The sequence below is a fragment of the Sinocyclocheilus grahami genome, unplaced genomic scaffold (assembly GCF_001515645.1).
Source record: "Sinocyclocheilus grahami isolate Dianchi unplaced genomic scaffold, SAMN03320097.WGS_v1.1 scaffold1341.1, whole genome shotgun sequence".
NCBI lineage: Eukaryota > Metazoa > Chordata > Actinopteri > Cypriniformes > Cyprinidae > Sinocyclocheilus > Sinocyclocheilus grahami.
Window position 1 is genome coordinate 115,601 of NW_015506520.1, and position 16,915 is coordinate 132,515.

At 38.7% G+C, this 16,915-nt stretch overlaps 1 protein-coding gene across 1 annotated transcript in view; it reads right to left on the minus strand.

Annotated features, from left to right (window-relative positions):
- Positions 1–15,571, minus strand: part of LOC107569379 (paralemmin-2-like) — a 35,633-nt gene extending 20,062 nt beyond the window's left edge. Inside the window, exons 1-2 of the mRNA XM_016255455.1 lie at positions 15,412–15,571; positions 5,991–6,036 (exon numbers count right to left, since the gene is read on the minus strand). Of these exons, the coding sequence (XP_016110941.1) occupies positions 5,991–6,036; positions 15,412–15,521 (156 nt within the window). The 5' untranslated portion in view covers positions 15,522–15,571. The remainder of the gene's footprint in view (positions 1–5,990; positions 6,037–15,411) is intronic.
- Between the last annotated feature and the right edge of the window lie 1,344 nt (positions 15,572–16,915).

A 16,915-nucleotide genomic window follows, 5' to 3' on the forward strand; every position in this document is an offset into this window, starting at 1 on the left:
GCTGGACTCTGCTTCGTCCACGGTGAAAGCTGATCCGGTGATCGACAGCGCAAAGTTAATGTATTTCCTCAGCGACCAGCACGGATCAGCTCTAGGCATGACGAAGCAGATATCGTCGCTTTCACAACGAAACACACAGCGTCTTCACGACATGGCGGCGGCAACAACAATACTACAGCGAGGATAAAAGTTATGCCTTCTTTCTTTGCGTGAACATTTGGGCAGCGTTATGCAAATCTTCCCACATAGTGAGGTAGACATGTGGGGGCGTGTTAGAACGAGCCGTTTTAGGTAGGCGTGGTTGACGCTTAACTTTTATAAAGAATATCTCTTTGGATTTGAGACTTTAGTCTTTGCAACTTTACAGATCTTCTTTATGCACCAAGAGCTTGTACACTTCAAAGAGAAAGGAAAAATTTTAATTGCATCATATGACCCCTTTAAGACATTTTGATTAAACATTACAAGGTCAAAACATTTCCTGTAAATGAAACGTATACAAGGTTGATTCATTCACAATAAGATCTATATCATGCATTTAGAGAAATGGGCGAATTGAATTTTAGATAGGGTGAATTTAAATTTTATGACGATTTTATGATGCCAAAGTGCAGACTATATTGACTACCTAAAACAAACTAAAACTAAACAGAAATTGAAAATCAAAATATAAACCAGAATAAAAAAAGTGAGAATTTCTGTGTAAGTGACCATATATGTGTTACCCTAAATCAGTGCTGATGTTTGTTACCATCATGAAACATCCAGAAATACCTCACTCTGCTGTGCTAGATAGCAGAAAGGCTTTTAGTTACTGCACAGTTAGCTCCCAATACTTGCTTCAGAAATGCAGCTGAGCCCTACACCCGCGAGCTCTGGGAATTCAAACCCACCTGAGGGCCACCCCACCTCCATGAAATATGCAAACCCTGAGCCAAACCATCACAGACAGCTGCTGCTAAATTTAGCCCAATAGTAATATACTACTTTAGCAAGAGCACAGTGCAAATGAGGCCTCTAGTAAAGGTCTAGACCCGAGCATGACTAAATTAATCCATGTAAACAAGTCAGAACCGCTCAGGGCGTGCATTTAAGACAAGTGGGAAGTCCGCCCATGTGCAATCACCTCCACCCAGTGTACCACAATTAGCAACCCGCTAACCCATTTCTCATTTGAGCTAGCGACAATCCCTCACTTGATGGACTGAAAAGAAAAGCCACAGATTTGGACCCAACGACTGTCCTGTGCAGCAGCAGCAGCAGCAGCCTGTGGTTTGAGGCAATGGACCAGAAACATAACTAGCTAGCAGTGGTTCGCTTGTTGTAATGTCATAGGGTATAGTCTGGCAAACCTATCAAAAACCATTTCTTCTAAATCTTAATGGAATGTTTATTAAAAAGTAAAGTGGTATTCAAACGGTTTGTCAGTCAGGCAGTCAGTTTGTGGTTTGCATTGTTGACACAAGGGAGTCTATATTCACCACTAGCAGAAACCAATATTTATAATGCACTCCCAGCAAAACAGCATGATAGAACATAGTGATGAATATATAAATGTTACGTGCAACAAACCAGCATATGATTTGAATATAACAACCATTAAACTCTACTACATTTCAGTAATCTTCTTGAAGTATAGCTTCTACTTTAGATAATTTCAAAAACACAACTTCTTAGCCAACATCAAGCAGCCCACAGGCTTTGCTTTTATGGAGAGCATGGGAAACCAAGCGAAACCCAGATAAAGCATGTGGTTAGGGGAGGACAGATGTTGGCTGAATATTGAGTGAACTTAGAAACCCTAAGTTGGAAATCCACGGGCAAAGTCCTGTGGTACTTTCCTTCTTGAAGGCAAGTCCAAATTAAAAGCTTTCTAATGTGCACAACGTACATAAAGTACTGACCTTTAAAGTAAAGATCTTTGAACATCAAACTACCACAAGTTTCAGTTATGACACCAGGCATCTGTTTTCATAATAAAATTGCATTTGACAATAAAACTGCAACTCGATAATAAAACATAGGATGATTTCTGCAAACATTTGGACATTTTAAATCATGCTGGGTGACATATGAAAATATGTTGTGTTGTTGGTGCGGTATGCTGCTTATTTGTAGTGCTTACTAAGGCAATCATCTCATCATACTTAGTGTTAGGGATTTGTACAAACCCAAAGTCTAGTCCTCTTGGAGGAGCTCACCTTCCAACATAGTTTAGCTCCAGTCCCAATGAAACACACATGAATGAGCTACTGTCCGAAATTGCATATTCTCTGAGTAGGATTTGATGAAAAACTTACTTTGCAACCATTAAAAAATTCATTCTACATAATATGTGTGTCTAATATGAATGTAATCTGGACATATAACATCTGCAATGTTGGGTTTGTCATGTGACCTACAGCATTAGTTGCATCCCTTATGCCATTTGAAACTTCTCTCACATGGCCTCATGGGATTTTAAGTCTAATGGATGTGTACTTTAGAATCCTGGCTGAAGTCATTCGGGTTCTTTTCCTGCATTTTTGAATACTTTGTATTTGAACATGCTACTCTTTTGGCATATTATTTTTGTATAATATTTAGTATGGGAGTAAGTATTTTGCTACCCAGACTCATTAGAAATACATGCCTCTACCTATATTTCTGCTAAACTAAAAAAAGGTACCTATTTGTATGAGTTGCAGTAATAAAGTAATAAATTCCTTTATTACTTTTCACACAAATTGTGATTTACAGGGCCAGAGTTTTGATTAAGAAAGCCAAATTTTTGCACAGTTCCTTGCACAATATTATGTTATGATTTAAAACATTTTTTTACATGGTGCGAGATTTGAAAACTGGACTTTTGAATGTTTGGGTGCTTTCACACTTTGTTCGATTGCTTGGTCCGAACCCGAGTTCGATTGCTCCCCCCTCCCCCTGACCCCGCTGGACTGTCTTCACATTATATTATTTGGGTCCGAACCGCCGGACTCAGGTACGGTTCGCGGGTGCGCACCTGAGTTCGGAGGACTGCGTTCACATCATCCAAACGTACCGAACTCTGACGTCAATCGAACCCGGGTGCGCACCAAAAGTGCTAGTGTGAAAGCACCCTTAGCGTCACATATACAGCTTTATATGTATGGGTTTTCTAACACAGTAGGTTTGCTCGGGTGATACAGCGTTGCACTTGTGAGGTGAAGCGCTCCGGTACGCACCCTGTGATACTACAGTTCGACAACACAGCTCAATCCTGCGAATAAGGAAGATAAAATAGCATGACTGCATCAGCGAATGCATTTCTATATCACTTTTGCTTTTGTTAACACTATCGGGTAGGTTTAGGGTTGAGTTTGATGTAGGTGGTTTGTTATTTTCCAACATGCGAGCATTAACCTTTTAGCGATACTCGCCAGACATTTAAATTCTGAACCGTGGCAATACGTACCTGAACCAACATAATAAAATGTGTCCACTTTAAAGTTATGATTGCACATTTTAGCACCACTCACTGGACATTTTACTTTGAAATTGCTGTGAAATGTGCAATGAGGCATGTAATATCAGTGTTGCAGAAACACTGCCACAAGCACGTATTTCCAGTGAGCCTGGGTTGGCATATAAACTTCTAGACTGGTGTTGGAGCTAAACTCAGGAAGGTGGTCCACCAGGAGCAGGATTGGATACTCCTGCTCTAATCCTAACCATTAACATTAAGTGCATGATTAGTGAATAATCATAGAGTTGCTCTATTTCTTCATGACTGGATGATTGGCATTATGGTGAAAAAAGGAAACAGGCTGAAAAACATCAGGCTTCAACTGAAGCAGCCAAACATCATAGAGATTGGATTCTTTTGCCATGCAACAACTTTTCAATCACAAAGAACACCCTGGAAACTATCTAGAACCTACCATTATTAACTACCTAAAAGTCCCCATAGCAACATGCTAGAAACCTCCCAGAACACATTAGCACTCTCATAACAATGCCTTGGCAATCACCCACAATATTCTAGTACTGTGTTGTGACTTCCGCACTGGCAACCACCACTCGTTGCATCTTACATCTATTCCAAATCTCAACTGCTCAAAGCACAATGGGTCAAAGATGGCAGATTATATCCATTTGACTCCGAGTTAAATTGTTAAACTACCATTTAATATCAATAGTACTGTGTGGGACTATAACAGCTTTTCAATGATTTACCGTCAATCAGACAGCACAGAAAAAGATTCACCACCTCATTAATGTCACTCTTTTTCCCTATTATTAATAAAGGGGAATCCCACATGCTGTTTCAGCCTGTACTGGTCAAATATCAGTCAGAGAGTTTCTGTAACTGATATATGAAATGTTTTGTCTGACTGACTGTTTGGGAATAGATTTCTAGAAGAGAATTACTTGGTGTAACTTGATGCAAAACAAATAGTATTTTATCTTAAGTTGGTTCAAGGCATGACTCAAACAAACGGCACACCAAACACCAGGTTTGTAAGTCTTTGCCATGTGTGCTCAAGCGTTCAAATGCATTTGCATTTGCACCATGTGGCTGATATCGTAATAATGGTATAAAATTGATTCACAACACCATTACTACTATGTAAATTTATTAAATACCAAGAACAGAGGTCAAGAAAATGTTGTGTATTATGTTCACAACTATCAGATGTGATAAAAGTGTTGAATTCTTGCTAAAATGCGGGAAAATTGTAACGTAATTACTTTAATTTGAGCTATTGGTGGCTAAACAGCCGCTCTGGCAAATTAATTTTCAATGACAAAGCAATCAAGCAGACACTATTTAGATTAACTGTAGCATTAGCCTGCTACAGTTCTAGCTGCCAAGAATCAATTTTCATTGTTAGACTTCAAAGACCTTTAATTAATGGTGTTTCTTAAGGCAAGCATCACTATATTGCCCATAAAGGTTAGTGATTTGAAGGAAGAGATGTGTACTATTACTTTTCTAAGACATAGGATTAACAATTTATTGCCTGTTAAATGATAAAAATGAAAAATACACAGACTGATTTGAGCCAGATCTAGAGAGAATTTCAATAAAATCCTCTTGAAGACCACAGCAACTACTCAGAACACCCTAGCAACCAAGTAAAAGCCCCCTGGCAATCAACCAGGGGTGCATTTCCCAAAAGCATTGTTAGCTAACTATGGTTGCAAGTTCTGTTAAACTCTTTTGGTAATGACAGAACTTTTGGGAAGCACACCCCAGAACGGCCTTGCATTGTGGCGGCAAGTTTTGCATGGACATGCACCTCTCACATTATCTTCAAAACGGAATCGGATAACTGTATATTAGGGCAGTTCCTAATGTACATCAACACATGCTGGTCCCTACAGCCTACAGCAATGTGTATTCTACAGAATAACAAAGATGTAAGCAATGCAGCCAAAATAGCTTTCCATCTGTTGCTCACGGCTGGTCTATGCAGAGGGGTTGACCTGGAGCCAAATTTATTCTTTTTTAATCACATTTCGGTAACACTTTATTTTAAGGTACAACTGTCACTATTAACCAGTTGCTTATTAGCATGCATATTACCAGCATATTGGCCGTTTATTAGTATCTATAAAGCACATATTCATCCCTCATTCTGCATGATCATATTTTAGATCCCTTAATCCGACCTCATACCTAAACTTAACAACTACCTTACTAACTATTAATAAGCAGCAAATCAGAAGTTTGTTGAGGGAGAACTCTTAGTTAATAGTAAATATGTGTTCCCTAATCTAAAGTGTTCCCCACATTTCAAATTCTTGCCCTCTGATTGATATAGAGTGATGAGAACACACCAAACGACATCAAAACTATCAGGTCTACAAGCTTCTATAAAATGCATTCATTTGGGACTGATTTCAAGCAAACTAGTTTTTTATTCCTGAAATGCTTTTCTAGCTTAGAGACACATGAGCATATCAACAATCAATGTTAGTATCAAAGAAAAAGGATTTGTGTAAGAACAAAGCAACACTGGACTCACCGCCAGGGCTTGGAGCCTTTCCTTATGAAGTTCAGCTTCAGCCATCCTGGAAAAACAAAGGCAGAATTCTCAGTAACCGTGAGATTGGTAATCCCAAGTGTGTTTGTGTGTGTTGGGCGGTAGGTGAGCAAGTCAACAGACACGCACACACAAATACAGTCTGCCCTGGTCCTCTGAAGTAAGCCAGCCAGTGAAAGACAGTGTACTGAGGGCAAGATCTTCTCATTCACTGGCCATGTGTCTGCCAGACTCTCTCTCTCTCCCTCTCTCTCTGTCGCTCTCTCTCCTCTTACATCCCTCCCTCTCCGTCACAGGCCGGGTTATGGACAGATGACAGAGTCTTGAACCCGCCCTCTGTGTTTGGAAGAGAGCTACAGGCGAGCAGGCAGAGAGACGTCACTGAGGATAGGACAGCACTGTCACACCTAACCGTGACTCTGTGTTTGTGTGTGTGTGAGTGAGTGTGTGTGTGCCTGCTGGGTTGGAAAACAAAGGTGTGCCGTACACTAGGGATTTAAGCGGCTGCAAGCTTAGAGGAAATCTGCTCCATGGTTGCAAATCAAAATCATACATCTGCCAATTCTTTCCTATTGTTTAATAATATCTGATGAGTTAGGAATTGCCCAGCCATAAAATAATTGCTCAGCCTTATCTATCTATCTATCTATCTATCTATCTATCTATCTATCTCTATAGTCTGTCTTTCTGTCTGTCTGTCTATCTATCTATCTATCTCTATAGTCTGTCTTTCTGTCTGTCTGTCTATCTATCTATCTATCTCTATAGTCTGTCTTTCTGTCTGTCTGTCTATCTATCTATCTATCTATCTATCTATCTATCTATCTATATCTGTCTGTCTGTCTGTTTTCTATCCATCCGTCCATCCATCCATCCATCTATAGTCTGTCTGTCTATCTATCTATCTATCTCTATAGTCTGTCTTTCTGTCTGTCTGTCTATCTATATATCTATATTGTCTCTCTGTCTGTCTGTCTGTCTATCCATCCGTCATCCATCCATCCATCCATCCATCCATCCATCCATCCATCTATAGTCTGTCTGTCTGTCTGTCTGTCTGTCTGTCTGTCTGTCTGTCTGTCTATCTATCTATCTATCTATCTATCTTTATAGTCTTTCTGTCTTTCTGTCTATCTATCTATTTATCTTTAAAATCCATCTTTAAAATTATTCATATAACCTCGATCTTCAGAACATGACAAAATCTGAGCATAAAAACATCTGCAGAACTTGCTGACTCTAAACATGTCTACTGTCTCTGCGAATGTGGCTTTCTCTCTTTTGGAAAGCAGAATCTGCAAAAATCTGCACTAAACATCTTGAGTTCTAATTTATTCCTCCAGTGAAGCCAAAGGGAGCAGTAGGGAATGGGAACACGGGGGTCCGACTGCTTTTCCTCATCCAACCTCACATTCAGCTCCGGTGGATGGATACAAAAACTCCTTATATGGAGAAAAGGCAGAGCTAACCGAGTCTGGAGTGTTCTGCAAGAGGAAGTCTCACGGGAATTGTTAGAAATTCAGTGAATGAAATTGTAACAAACTGTAATGACCCTTCAGTGTGTGTACAGTATGAGTACTGTTGCTATAAGACAAAACGGCTGTTATGAATTACTGTTTCCTGAGTTCAAGGAAATAAATGCAGAGGTGAGTACAAGCTGCAATGTCAAGGATTTAGAATGTTCGTAGTAAGAAAAACAACAACATTCATGTGTCTTATCATGCATTTACTGTTGTTTATCTCTGATGCTGCATGCATTAATTGCTAATGAAATTAACTTGCAGCACAATGCAACACAGAATAATTATGCAGGACATTATCTGTATGTCAAGAAAAATGTTGAGTTTTGTAATCTGCCAGGCAGTAAATAATAGTCATCTTTATAGGTGAATTTCAACATGAAGTCCCAGTCATTCATAGAGAACCTATAGCAGCAGTGAACATCAGTAGATGGAGGAAATTCCTGGAAGTTCACGTAACTACTGGAAATAGGCTTAAAGCCACAAAACACACAGCGCTCACAGACAGCAGACTTCAGAAGCGACTCAACCAGCTCGACAGAAGTTCAGAATAAATCATTCAACAGAGCTCTGTCATACATTCAGACCTGTCTGTTTACTGTAGCACTCTGTGTTACAAGTAAGCACTCCATTCTTTTAAACTAAGCGTGTGACTCTCAAATTAATTTGGATTTCAGTTCGAAACCACTTAATAATGGCCACTCTTTAACCTAAGAAGTTACTTTACTGCACATGGACTTTTCCATTGTCAACGATGATACACTAGAAGACATTTTAGAGATTTAATAGCAATCTCAAAAGTACTATGTGACCCTGGACCACAAAACCAGTCATAAGGGTCAATTTTTCGAAATTGAGATTTATACATCATCTGAAAGCTGAATAAATAAGCTTTCCATTGTTGTATAGTTTGTTAGGATAGGACAATATTTGGCCGGGATACAACTATTTGAAAATCTGGAATCTGAGGGTGCAAAAAATCAAAATACTGAGAAAATCGCCTTTAAAGTTGTCCAAATGAAGTTCTTAGCAATGCATATTACTAATCAAAAATTAAGTTTTTATATATTTACAGTATGAAAAACATCTTCATGGAACATGATCTTTACTTAATATCCTAATGATTTTTGGCATAAAAGAAAAATCTATAATTTTGACCCATACAATGTTTTTTTGGCTATTGCTACAAATATACCCCAGCGACTTAAGACTGCTTTTGTGCTCCAGGGACACATATATATTCTTAAGAGCACTAGTTTACTTGTGTACAGAACTTCTTTCCCCCACCACACGCTTTACTTTTCCATTCCCAACCAGCAGCTGCAACGTCATCAGTCGGAATAACAGACAAAAGCAACATTGTTTTTCTGGCACAGTGACCTCATCTCATGAGCCAGCGAGGCACAGTAATACCTTCCAGATGTGCGGAAGTCCAAACGCTGGGAACCCAAGACCATGCAAATGCAAAGAAAAATGACTTTCAAATTACTTTTAAAGTGAAACACTCTATTAGTGGGCTGGCTCGCTTTATTCTAACGCTCGTTAACAAACGCAATATTTACACAAACATGTGAAACCTATTGCTTATATTCATAACATTTTCAGCATTTGTACTCTACAAGGCATCTAGAATTTTACTTGCTGTGGACATTGATACATATTATTTCATAAAGGGTGTGACATCTGACTTGTGCTGGCTTTTACGGAGTTGTCACGTATATTAATTCATGCTTAAGCGAAGACGTGCAAACTGATTGGCATGTTAATAATATATATATTATTTAGTCCTTCTTAAGTCTCAATTTCAGGAAGAGGGCAGAAATTAAGTTTCTAGATAACATACTTTCCATTTACAATGTTATAAATGCTATGTGAAATTATGATTTCTGTATCAGGATTGACACTGGAAGCAAGTTGTCTGGTATTTAGTTACATTGTGTAACTTAGTAACACTTTACATTAATGTTACCTTTGTTAAAGGTTCATTATTGACTAATAACTCATTTACAAATGCATTATAAAAAAGCATTAGCAAGTTATAACGACTTTCAGGCAACACCTGCCCAATTATGAGCCATTTTAACTCACACGCAAGAAATTCGTACAGAATATTTTAATATGTTTTTTTTAATAAGCAAATGATCTCATACTGGCAGGATGTGAAGAAATGTATGAGACCATTCTATTATAATAGTAATGATCTGAGCTGTAGTACTAGTAGTCTTTCACATGCCTTCTAGTGGCACTCAAGCATACTCCAATAAGACTGTCACAGAGCTTACTAATAGCACTTCATTAGTGCTGGGTTTGCATTGGCACTTGCTGCAAATGACCATCTTGAGCCACAAATAAGGGACAAATCGGTAACTGTCTCTCAAGAGCACAAATGTAAGACAGTTGCCCAAATGCCAGTGTCTAAACTTCCAACTGTCTAATCTGTCAAGCAAAAGGGCCTTTCTTCTATATTGGGTTGGGCTAAAACACTTTCCAAAGAATCCTGTGTATTCAACCTGCTTTGCTTGATAAATTAGTTGATCATATTCAGCAAATCAGAATATTAGAATGATTTCTGAAGGATCATGTGACACTGAAGACTGGAGTAATGATGCTGAAAATACAGCTTTGAAATATATATATAAATATATTCAAATAGAAAGCAGTTATTTTAAATAGTAAAAATATTTCATAATATTACTGCCTTTGCTGTATTTTGGATCAAATAAATGCAGGCTTGGTGAGCAGAAGAGAATTCTTTAAACAAACATTTAAAATCTTACTGTTCAAAAACTTTTGACTGGTAGTGTAACTAACGCAATTAGTTACTTTTTTATGGAGTAATGCAATATTGTAATGCATTACATTGAAAAGTAACTCAACTCCGTTTCCCAACACTGATCATGGCTGACAATAGTTATAATAACTTGCCCATGTAAAACGTAGCATTTGTGATCTCAGAGTTAAAGGGTTAGTTCACCCAAAAATGAAATTAGGTGGCGTTTTACTCACCCCCCGAGGCATCCTAGGTGTACATGACTTTCTTCTTTCAGACGAATCCAGTCGGAGTTATATTAAAAATGGTCTTTGATCTTTCAAGCTGTTTAATGCCACTCAGCGGGTGTTGCATGCATCCGTCCAAAAGAACTTAAATAAAAACCGCCCATCCATAAAAAAAGTGTCTCACACAGCTCCGGGAGATGAACAAAGGCCTTCTGTAGCGAATCGATGCGTTTTTGTAAGAAAAATATCCATATTCAAAACGTAATAATCACTTGACTCTAGCTTGCGCTCACTGTTGTAAACAGAAGCAGCTCTGGGCTGATGATGTATGAGGTTAGCGTTGCGCATGCGCCGCTCAGAAGAGACGCACACGGAAGCGCAGGGGAGAGATCAAAACAAAACAACGGTCAAGAATTAGAAGTACAAAACGAGGATTTGTAAAGAAGAATGTCGGAGGATTTCGATATAAGCCAAGAGGAGACTGGTTTTCCTTTGCTAGAGTAAGGAAACTTTGCTTCCTTTGCTCCTGTAAACAAACGTTGGTTTTCACGAGACTCACCGGCGCATGCGCAGCGCTGAACTCATACGTCATCAGCCCAAAATGCATCAATTCGCTACAGAAGGCCTTTCTGATTGGCCAGCTGACCCAGTGCATTGTGATTGGCCGAACACCACAAGCACGCGTCGGAAATGTAACGCCCCTCACCATAATCGCGAGCTTCAAGCTTTCAAAGTAAATATCAAGACAATTAATAATGTCGTTAGTTTTACCATCAGTTCAAGCCCGAAAGAGCAACAGAGTCGCGTGACAGACACAGTGATGATGCAGTACACAAGCCGCGGTTAAGACAGCTGACGTGCTATGATTTCTGACAGACTGTTCACTCTCCTGTGATGTGACCATGTTCCCCTCACACTCACACACACGACGCGTTACTCTGTGCTGCGCAAAACTCTGCACTTGAACAGTCAATAGCAAATACTTGAACTAATAACAAAACATACTTACAGTCGCTGATTCAGAAGCGCCAGATTGTCATAGCAAAGTCGGAATTGACCCTTTTTTTTTAGAAATAGCCTTTGTGCACAGCCAGCCTTGTACTCTTCTAGGATCAAAAAACTGTCGTCCATAAAATGCGTTGCACAAATTCGAACATCTGGGTTGTGCTGTTCTGTTGTAAATAAATCTTAACCAATGATTCCTAATTGCATCTACTTCCGGAAGGCCAAATGCAGTGCTTTTGCTTTCACACTGAAACACAGCGTCTCCCTGACATGGCTGCATCAACACTGCTGCTGTTCCTGAAACCACGCCTTCTTTTTTTGTGTGCACATTTGGGCGCATTATGCTAATATTTCCACATCGTGACGTAGATATGTGGGGGCGTGTTAGAACGAGCCGTTTTAGGTAGGCGTGTCTGACTCTTAACTTTTATAAAGAATATCTCTTTGGATTTGAGACTTTACAGATCTTCTTTATGCACCAAGAGCTTGTAACACTCCAAAGAGAAAGGAAAACTTGAAATCGCATCATATGACCCCTTTAAGTTCTTTTGGATTGAAGCAATGCAACATCCGCTGAGTGGCATTAAACAGCTTGAAAGATCAAAGACAATTTTTAATATAACTCCGACTGGATTCGTCTGAAAGAAGAAAGTCATATACACCTAGGATGCCTTGGTGGTGAGTAAAACGCAGCCTAACTTTCATTTTTGGGTGAACTAACCCTTTAACACAAACATATGAAAATGTGTTCTAGAACTATGTGCTCATAAAAGCACTTGCAAATAATTTTTATGCATCAGATTTAAAGATGTGAATAAGACTTAAATACCAGTCTGTTTCTCATAATTATAAGTGAACTAGCTAGCAATCATATAACTAGCTGACTCTACAAGACATGGAATACAGTGAATGCTTCACATTGACTGTCGTCGTTTTGGAGATCTACTTCCTGTTCACTTTAGTACAGAAAAGAACAATTTGGACATTCTACATACGAGTCTGGTTAGGTGAGTATATCCTTTCATTTACTGTAATTTTCAGCATGCAAACTTAATTGTTGAACTTAAATCATTAATTTATATTGATACTTAGCTATAATATTAAATCTACATTAGTTTAAAATACTTGTAAAATGTATGTAATTTATTTGCATTATATTGGTCTATGCCTTGTGTTTACAAATCCATGCAAGCTGTATATGTCAAGACTGCTGTAGCCACTGATTTAGGGGTGATTATGATTACCATTCATTAACTGTGATTGCAAACACAATCATCATCTGCAGTAATCAGACATGATTCATGACTTGTTTAGTTGGTGGTTTAGTATGTAAATGCTTTTGAGCTGAACATAAATCAAACCACCACCTTTCCACGTGTACTCCAGAGAAGTTTAAAAACAGTAAAACACCAAGTTAAAACATTTCTGAACACCAACTTTGTGAGGCTCAAAAACATACTTTTCAAAGCTTTTAAGGTATGATTTTTATGAATTTTTGTGCAAAGCTGTTTAGTTTAAGTTAACGATCATGAGGGGATGTTTTCTAGGAAGATGGTCTGCAAAACAGTTTAGTTTTGTTGGAATAGCATTAATGGGACAGAGCAGTTTATCCAAAACTTTAGCAAGAAAGACTTTCTCAAAGAAACTCTGCTGCGTCTCCTATAATGACAACGGTGGCCTGCTGATTTCTGTGTTTATGGCTGCAGTTGTTCTGGAGATTGTCACAGCTCTTGGTCTGGCTTCTTTCTGAACCAACAGTTTAAATAGTGTACCGCCAGTTGGGATTATAATACTTAACTTTCAGTGAATTAACATGTATAACTGTATCATTTCATTGTATAGCAGATATTTGACCAGTCCTTGGTTTTTTGGAGGTCTTGATTTATATTTAGACTTCTGGTGCCATGAACCAGTCAGCATTGTCAGGCTGTAATTTTCCTGCATCTCCCAAGGAGGTCTGTAATACCTGGGGAAAGCTATCCATTAACATTTCAATTCATCTCAATGGAAGTCTGCATTGTGTGCAGTAGAATATATAGAATAAGTATTTTCAATGGCAGTCAATAGAGACAGGCTTGTTGCCTGCAGAATGTGTAGTTACACCATTATCATGCCATTTACAGCTTAGGTGATCAGTTACCAAAATGTATTTACAAAATGAGCATGTTTTTAACCTTGAGGAAAGACAGAAGTATCAAGGTTGCAAATGCATTCGCCATTTAAGAATGTGCAATTGAAATTAATGAAATTGATAGCAGTTAGCTCTCTTCAGGCATCATAAATCTTGTTTATGCTACCTTGTCTATTATTTCAAACAGTGCATCGTTTCATTATTTAAAACCTAATACTCATAGAAAAAACTTGTGACCCACTGCAAAAAAAAAAAAAAACTCTTTAAAAAATAAATTACATTTCAGCGTTCTGCTTCTTTGCTAATGTAATGATATTCATGGGACCACTTTATCAGGTAATTAGATTTAGGTTTTAACTCCAGTTTGGAAACACAACAGCTATATGTCACATATATCAATATTAATAAGACTGATATGGTGTTTAGCTCTGAGGATTTAGCCGTGGTGCTTATCCTACATGACCGCCTGTTGCTGTGCTGCGACTGCTGCTAATTTTGCATGTGTGTGGAATGCGACAGCTGCGGTCACATAAGTGCTCCATACAAACTCAAAGGCATTCTTTGGTGCGATGGCTCCAGGCCTTCTTTATTATCAAGATAGCACTCTCAAACCAGACTGACACTGTCACGCAGGCACAATGAGCTAAAGTGCTAATTTTAGCATGGTTTGTAAGGCAAATCGATATAAACTCAGTCCACTGAAACTGATGATGGTTGTAAACTCACACCCTTAACCTGGTTTTAGCTCTACTGTTACATAGCAGCAGTGACGCTTTCGAGGTTGTCATTGGGCGAAAAAAGTCCATTGTCTTTTGTCAACAGTGTATGCATGAAGTGTGATGTATGAAGTTTTACACCAATCTTTCTACTGAAGTGACTTGATTTTTCTTGCGAAAATTCGCCAAACAGTGGTAAATGTGACCACACCTTATCTTCCAACAGATTCATTAAGCAACTCTCAAAAGCTCATGTTATGCTTCCTAACAGACCGCTAAAAGTTAGTGCACCCTGACTTCTGCTGAACACAAAATAACATATTTTAAAGAATGCTGGCAACCAAACAGTTGATGGTAGCCATTGACTTTCATATTATGGTAAAAAAAAAAAAATACAATAGAAGTCATTGGCTGCCATCAACTGTTTGGTTACCAACATTATTACATTTTTGGCTTAAGTCCATCTGTCATACTAAAAAGAAACTGTGAAACTTGTGAATGTTTGTTGCAACTATGGTTTTGGGAATCCAATCACTGATCTATGTTGCTAACGACGGAACTTGCAACCATGGTTGGCTAACGATGATTTTGGGAAGCGAACCCCAGATCCCATCTTGTAAATTCAGCCAATTCTTGCTTTTGTGTGCATCAGGTGTAGACTTACATATACCAAGTTGTCCTTGTTATTTCACAAGTCTGACATTAATTGCATGTCCAGTTGCTGGACTAATTCCCTATTGGATAAGCGGTCAACACCCCAAAATATATGATGATAGTCAACATTATCTTCATTCATTATTCCTACTGTACGTTCAATTGCTTATGATTTTATTGCCATTGGTACAGTGACATATTACATGCATGTCTGCAGCACACACACACACACACAGTTGGAGGAATCCATGACTGCAGACATTAGCAGAAGCTGCTGCAGCATCATCATCCTCCTGCCGCCCTGGCTGCCGTTGCTATGGCAACCGGTCCGTGATGTCCAACCCTACAGAGGGAGGGCGAGGAAAAATGGAAGTACTCACTCATATGCCGGGGCTTTCCTCCGGAGAGGTGTGCCCATCATGGCTGCGTCTTCTGCCTCTTCCTCGTTTTCTAGCTTTCCTCGTCTCCTTTCCGCTGCTGTTACCAGCATCACCTTGGGAATGACAGCTCTCCTCCACCTTTTCCTGAGATTTCAGATGGATGCTGGATGCTTGCAGCTTCCGCTCTGTCTAGCCTGCAGGATGAGAGAGAGAGAGCGAGAGACAGAGACAGGAGGGAGGGACACATTGGTTTAACGTCTGATTTTATTGGTAGAGATTTTGCTTCTCTTTGAACTTTCATTTGAGAATATTATGCTACAGAAATTGTAATTAGCAATATATCATCAAATGTACACTCTCAAGCTATATTACATATATCAAACTGAAAGTAACCTTTGGTTTATGCATTACGGAGTCATATTAATTGATTCTATATTTGATCCTTAAAAACATGTAGAAATTATTATATGAATTATTTATTGTTAAAGTTTAACTAACAAATGCTCAGTACTGCAGCTTTACAGTAAACATCAGTTTAATGGGAATTTGTGATTATTGTATGACTTTGAATGAAATTGTATAATCTGACTTGTGCAAAAACGAATGATTTGTAGGTAAAATGTCACCATGAAGGTTCACCTAACCCTCAAGGAGGTGTGAGTAGATTCATACGAATTCACGAACAGTTCACGGTAAATTGTCAATCTTTAATAAAAAATACAAGGCATTTTAACACAAAAAAAACAGACAATTTTTTTTGCTCATATTGCTTTGAGTTCATTCATTCATTCATTTTTACATAATATCATTGTTATCGTGAATGTATAAGATTATCTGTAAGGACAGCCCATGAAAATTTAGCTTAAAGGGGTCATATGATGCGATTTAAATTTTTCCTTTCTCTTTGGAGTGTTACAAGCTCTTGGTGCATAAAGAAGATCTGTAAAGTTGCAAAGACTAAAGTCTCAAATCCAAAGAGATATTCTTTACCAAAGTTAAGAGTCAACCACACCCCCCTAAAACGGCTCGTTCTAACACGCCCCCACATGTCTACATCACTATGTGGGAAGATTTGCATAACGCCGCCCAAATGTTCATGCAAAGAAAGAAGGCGTAACTTTTATTCTCGCTGTAGTGTTGTTGCCGCCGCCGCCATGTCGTAAAGACGCTGTGTGTTTCGTTGTGAAAGCGAAACTACTTTGTTTGGTCTTCCAAAAGAGGACACAATTAGAAATCAGTGGTTAAGTTGTATTTACAACACTGTTCCAGAACAGTTTATCCCAAATATTCAGATGTGTGCAGCACATTTTATCGAGGACTGTTTTCTGTGAGAGTAGACTACAATACGGTGTCTGTTTCTATAAAGTGGGGTAATTCCAACTTAGCAAGGACAGTCTAGCGCTTCTGACTCACAGTCTGTAAGTACGTTTTCATATTTAAAGGATTTGCCACTGATGATTCAAACGTGAGTTTTGGGCAGTGTAGAGTAGCGTTTGTTGTTTGT